This window comes from Aplysia californica, unplaced genomic scaffold (assembly GCF_000002075.1).
Source record: "Aplysia californica isolate F4 #8 unplaced genomic scaffold, AplCal3.0 scaffold00303, whole genome shotgun sequence".
NCBI lineage: Eukaryota > Metazoa > Mollusca > Gastropoda > Aplysiida > Aplysiidae > Aplysia > Aplysia californica.
Window position 1 is genome coordinate 676124 of NW_004797573.1, and position 6816 is coordinate 682939.

Here is a 6816-nt window from a genome sequence, read left to right on the forward strand (position 1 = left end):
GAGATAAAGGAGGGAACACACACACACACACACACACATACACACACACACATACACACACACACATACACACACACACACATACACACACACGCACGCGCACGCACACACACCACACACATACACACGCACATACACACAGATTTAAAAATTTAAAAAACTAGTGAGAGGGGTGTGCCTGTAGTTCAGCGACCAGTCTTGAAATTCTCGGGGAAGTCTTGGATAAAGCAAGGCGCATATATATCATCAGCAACATCCAGCTTGTTCCTTGCTTTTGTCTTGAGTTGGACAAGGGTAGAAAATCCACTTTAGTAAATTTAAGTTGACGCTAATGGGACAATTGAAGTGCTGAGATTATGACTCCTGGATTGAACACCAAAACTGTGCAAGAGATTTTTCCAGAAACGTGTCCTGTGCCGACGAATCAAGTCTCAATTCCAAAAGCTCACCTTGAATGTCATCTGCAATGACAGTGATGTCTAGTCCAGGAGTGAAAGGGGTTCTCACAAAAGCTGCTTCACCACAGTCAAGATCAGGAAAATAGTTCTTGAACTCATCTTCAAGTGATTTCAAATGTGCAGCAATGTTAACTTGAAGATCAGCAGACAAGGTCGCCTCTGGATTTAACAGCTGTGAAAGGTTTCCCTCTTTAACTTTCCGGTGTCAATTCTGAACTTTTGAAAGAAAGCCACCCAGAACGTCTTTAAACTGTAGAAAGTGTGTTTGCTGACCTCGAAGTCTCAAGTTGAGTTTGTTGCGGTAGATCTAGTCAAACATATCAGACATGTGTTGGGATCCACAAATCATTTGAAAAGTGCCTGCTGAGCTCATCTCTTCCTTGCACTTCAAGGAAGAACTTGATCTCCTCTCTCAGCTCGAGGACCCGACTTACAACTTTTCCTTTATATAACCATCGAACTTGAGTGTAGAAAAGCAATGTTTCATGATCTGCACTCATGCCAGAACAGAGTTCCTTGAACAGTCGTGTATTTAGGGGGCTGCGTTTCACATAGTTGATAATGTTAACAGTCGATTACGTTTCCTTCAAAGTGGGATTGAGAGTCTTGCAAGCTAGTGCGTATCTATGTATCATGCAGTGAATGCCTTTTGCGTATGGTGCTTTGTCCTTCACTTTTGCCTGAAAGCCCGACTTAGTTCCCATCATGGCTGGGGCATCATCAGTTCAAATAGCAAACACATTCTTCCACTCAAGGCCCTCGTTTTAAAAAAATGAGGATACCTTCTTCGTGACATCACCAGCTATTGTTGTGGTGTCCAGTGGAGTGCAAAATAAACATTCTTCTTTCACATCTTTTTCAAAGATCAGTAACTGTGAGGACGATGCCACATCAACTGATTTGTCAAGCTGGAACGAGAACATGGGGGAAGCTTTGATCTCCTCTACAACCTGTTTCTTTTTAATGTTTGAAGACATGCGAGAAATACGCCTCTTGACAGTACCATTTGAAAAGGAAACTTGCTGCTATTTCTTTTCATTAGCCTCACCTAGCATCAGCTGCGCCATCTTTATTGTGCAAGGCTTTATAAGTGTATCTCCAATTGTGTGTGGTTTCTTTTGTTTTGCTATTTCCAAAGCAACCTAAAAATGAAGCCCCTTAGCTCGACACATTTTGTTGTTGAAAATGTCCTCTGAAGTCAAGTCTTCTTTTTTTCAAGCTAGCTTCATGTCGATGAAAATATGCATGATTACAATGCTTCTCCCCTGTGACCCCCTTCTCCGAAGCCAGCACTCATGTAGCTCGTCATAAACGAGGTCTCAAGCTACTGTGCTTGGCCTCTATGACGAGGCTAAATTACACATTGAAACAAAAGAAAACTCTGCAAACCAATCAATTGATTGGCCCACATAAACAGGAATAGCAAACTGGTGTAGCCTTGTTGTTTCTCTGGCCTTGTTCAGAAGTTCAGGTGTTTACACTTTTTCTTATTTCAGCCAATTGAAGAGGGTTTTTTTTCTCTTATTTCAGTCAATTAAAGAGGGAACCATATTTTGAAAGTTGTCAGGAAAAGAAAGAGCCATGTTTTAGTTTTCAGAGGGTCATTTAAGCACAAAATCCTGAATGATCTTGCGACCCCCCGAGGGGTCGCGACCGACAGGTTGAGAACCCCTGTTTTAAAATGTGAATGAGGTTAATTGAGATGAATATCATAATTTTCCTCAAGTTTTAAGATTGAAATTACTCCAGCTACTTGAGACAATAGGGCAGGATGGACACATCATGCTATCAAGTATCACAGGCAAAGACACAAAAAAACGTAATCAAGGATGGAAGACAAGAGAACAATGCTAACAGGTGTACAAAGAATTGTGTGTAAGTACTATGTCTAATTTCTACAGATAGGCAACAACTGTATGTCCAGTGTCAGAGCAGGCAGTTCTTCTATTGGAGTGGAGTGCCCTTGAGGAATACCATCAGATCTACCCTGTTTTCAAATGCACATCACATTCATCTCTGGTCTATCCAGTATTTGCCATTAACTCAATAACCCCGAGTGGACGATGGGAGTGTCCAGTTACACTTGCCCAGTCCAGGAGTGGACGGTCACAGCATCCGGTCAGATCGCAGGGTGCATGACTACTAATGCAATATTTTATGAATCCGAATAGGTCTATTTTGACTTGGGAGTGTTAGATAAATGTATAAACCTCACCTTTAACTTTGCAACAGCATTAGTCATTTTTATTTACATTTTGCATGCTTTACGTGCTTCACAAGATCTGGAAAAATTTTGTCAAAAAGTCGAAAACAATTCCAGGGTCAAAGAATTAATAAGTAAGTTGTTATACAAACACACCTGAGCTTTTTCTGATTTTGATAACTTTTTCTTCTTCTTTCCTTTTTTCTTCTTTTTCTTGCCATCATCAGGACTGGCTTCGGTGCCCGATATAAGAGTGCTTGGGTCAACATTTTCAAGACCTTCAACTTTGTCCTCTGCTTCAGATGACTTTTTCCCGCTTTTTGCAGACTTTTTCCTTGCAAAGAAATAAAGAGCAAAATATTATAATTATAAATATTGATTTTCCACAAATGCTTATACTTATATGCTATTTACAAGACATCTGTTCTAAACAAGAAATACAGATGTATATGTTTGAAAGAAAGATAAACAGATAAAAATTATGAAATATAACTGGTCTAAAAATATGATAACAATGACAAAGATAAAAAACAATGACAGACAGTGTAGTACAAAGAGAGACAGACTGATAACCCAAACGCATTGGGATTGCAATATGACACAGATCAAGTTGGCCATTTTTTAAACTTATATATATATGTTGTCTAATAATGTTCATATATCTATTACTTGTACAAATCATGAAGGGCTGTCCAAAAAGTAATGAGAAAATCATCGGTGGCCTTGTGATTATGCTCTTGGACTGACAACCTTAAGGTTGTGGTCTCAAATCCTGTCAGGGACACGATGTTACGTCCTTGGGAAAGACACTTTATTTACACAAATTCTCCCCACTTCACCCAGGTAGGAATGGGCACCCGACTATTAGTGCTTGAGTGCATTCTATCCACAGCTTGCAATATAATGCATGCTTCCCAGGAAACCAAGAGTGTTTCTGAGTGTTCTAGGATCTGAGGGGTAATAATAGTTGTTAAGAACATAGAGCATGCTGTAGAGCAAGTATATATGCACCTTATTATTATTATTAAGCCTATTATTATTATTATTATTATCATTATTAATTAATTCATTCATTATTATTATACCAAAACGAGGAATTCTCTTTTTACAATAAACTGATAAAGGGGTATATATATGTAAAAGCATTGTATACAACTGTTCTACTGAAAAGTATGAATGTATGAATATAAATCATTAAATGTCACATCAAATCATGGCATTAAATTCCTCATATAGAGAAAGGGTCTTAAGGTAGATATGTGAATAGAGCATGATCTCTACACATTAAAATTCATGCCACAGAAATTTTCAGAGCACTGATTGCTCTGCATGGTGGAAGTATTTATTAAATGAACAAAAGGCAGATATCACTGGTGCAGTTTTTTTTCATGCAGGCGACGAACTCATCTAGTTAAGACGAGCCTTGTACGCACCGATGTCCCACAAATTTCAAAGGCAGAAGCCAACATGGGGGCATTTATTTGTGAACAAAGCTGGCTGAAAAGTAAGGAGGTTGCACAAAGATAGCCTTCTTCTGTATACCTCTTTAAAAATCCTGCTAAATTTATCTTAGATTCGAGGCCCAAAACACAATAAGACTGAATGACATGCGGAAAGATGAGGACTGGTTCGTAGGACTTGCATAATAACTTAATTAGGGACCACCTAGCAAATGCAATAAAAAAACAACAACAGTCGATATCCCTAACTCTGACCCAACCCTGTTCCCTTACCCCTACCTTAACCTTAGAACTATTCTACTCTGTTTCATAGTGGTCCCTCCCTACAGGGTTTGCCTTCCTTTAAACTAGAATAGGCCTAGATCTCTCTCTCTCTCACTCTCTCTCTCTCTCTCTCTCTCTCTCTCTCTCTCTCTCTCTCTCTCTCTCTCTCTCTCTCTCTCTCTCTCTCTCTGTGTCTCTCTCTCTCTCATATATATAGATCTATATATATATATATATATATATATATATATATATATATATATATATATATATATATATATATATATGTAAGCAATATTCCAGCCATGCCTATATATCCACTTCTTCATCAGATTGATTGCGTGAGAGGAAGCATAAACCATATTAAAGAACAAGGTTGGTAAGATTGAAGAATACCGGACCAGCAGACTGAGTTGGCCTATGTCTCAACCTTAAGAATTCATAATTTTCCCGTTTTTAATATCTCTCAATGGAGAGTCTCGGACCGGTAGATCTATTCATTAAAATTTTGTCAGGGGGGGGGGAGACCCACTTTTTATAGGCTAGGCCTGGACCCTACGACACGACACTACACCTCAGCAGCTATAGACATTTTAGATTCTTGAGTGACTGTTTCTGGAAGGTCAATGGGATTCAGATAAAACATCAGATTCCTTTCTTGAAACAAAAGCAGTTTCATAAATCTTTAAAGAACGAAAAGTATGTTTCTCACTTTTTCTTGGATCCCTTCTTTTTCTTCATGATGTTTACGCTAACAACCGTAATGGCAGGACTGCTGCTGTTATCAAAGACATTTACTAATATGTATGCAGCAATCACCGAACACGCCGGAAATGTACGGTCATTCCTCGGGGCTGCTTGCGACGCCATTAATTTTGTGTTGGTATTCTGAATTGTTGGCTTAGTCTATTGGAGATTTTCCGCAAACTAATGATGTTTTAAAAAAAATTATTTCATCTTGCAGACAAATAGAAGAGCCTATATACTCAACCGCAAATACCAGAACGGGATGTTGGGATAGTTTCAAAAAAGAAGTGTGGGATGGATAGGTCTAGAATCCGTGGATTTAAGGCCTAAGTAGATCTCTAGGTCTGAGTCAATCTTGTTTATTATGGCATGTAAAAAAATAGTATTATAATGCAGGCCTAAATTGAAGTCAGAAAAGATAAAACCCAAAACAAAGCAAAATGTACAATATATTTGCACCACCAGCACTGCCATAATGATTATAATTTCTTCGGTGATTATCATCTAAAAAAAAAAGAAAATAATTTTAAAAAATTTAAGAATAGAAAGAATCGTAGGGGACGTAGCTTTTTGAAGAGCATCCGAGTAAAGAAATGAAAGGAGAACAATAATCTGTTCCAGATCTGGCACTGGATGATGATGATGAGAAAGAATAATGTAAAACAAGAATTATATAGATATCTATAACTTAGATTCAAAGGATATGATATCAATGTAAAAATTATTCACTGTCGAAATGTCACTTAACAAAAAAGAATAATTTAAAAAGACAAACGAACAATGTACTCTGCCGCAGTTTTACAACTAATTAGAAAGTCACACTAAAGCGTATAATCATATAAAGGAAGTGAATTATTCTTATAAGCTTTAAGTGGTTCAATTATGTCTGACACGCTTACACTAGGTCTGTAAGTTTCAAAGCTAATAGTTGTAACAGATTTTTTCTTTCAGTTCAGATAAAAGAAAAAGAGCATTTTATTTCTTGTTCTCTAGTGTTTTGCAAAGTGATTGTCGTTTTTTCCTAAGTTATGGTGAGAGGATCTTTCCCACAAATGAAATCAAAAAGGTTCGAATGAATTTGCTATATTTTTTTCCGTAGACTCGAAAAAACAACATAATAACATCGAAAACTGTAAAAGCGCATTCCTTCTTTGCCTGCCACAGGCGACCCGAAAAAAAACTCTCGGCTAGAAATATTGGTAGGCAAAATGCTCATATCCTGGTTTCCGCAATAAATACATTTATGTTCGCAATCCAGTATTTAATAATAAAATCGCTGGTCGTTAGGCATTGACTTTTATGGAGTTTCACTCACAAATGAGCTTCAAAACAAATGCATCAGGGGAGACGATTTTGTCCAAAGTGTAGAATTTTGTGGTCCAAACAAGGACCTTAGCCAACAACAAAATAACCGCCTTGGTCAAAACTCACTGTCGGTCGGGAAAAAAGAGCCCAGGACCTTAGAGTAAACACACATGAGCAAACACACAAATATGCGTGCACAAACAGATTCGAAAAAAAACCGTTCATATATGTAACTACAAGGGAATTGTTAGAGTAACAGCTAATTGCATAAAACTATGCTATATATTACATGTATATGTACTGTACGGCAGATTTATTTTTTTAAAGTCTCTCTCTCTCTCTCTCTCTCTCTCTCTCTCTCTCTCTCTCTCTCTCTCTT

General features: G+C 37.8%; 1 protein-coding gene across 1 annotated transcript in view; it reads right to left on the reverse strand.

Annotated features, from left to right (window-relative positions):
• The window catches only part of LOC101853244, a 19792-nt gene extending 14589 nt beyond the window's left edge, over positions 1–5203 (reverse strand). The window contains exons 1-2 of the mRNA XM_005101901.3: positions 5098–5203; positions 2818–2995 (exon numbers count right to left, since the gene is read on the reverse strand). Of these exons, the coding sequence (XP_005101958.1) occupies positions 2818–2995; positions 5098–5126 (207 nt within the window). The 5' untranslated portion in view covers positions 5127–5203. The remainder of the gene's footprint in view (positions 1–2817; positions 2996–5097) is intronic.
• Between the last annotated feature and the right edge of the window lie 1613 nt (positions 5204–6816).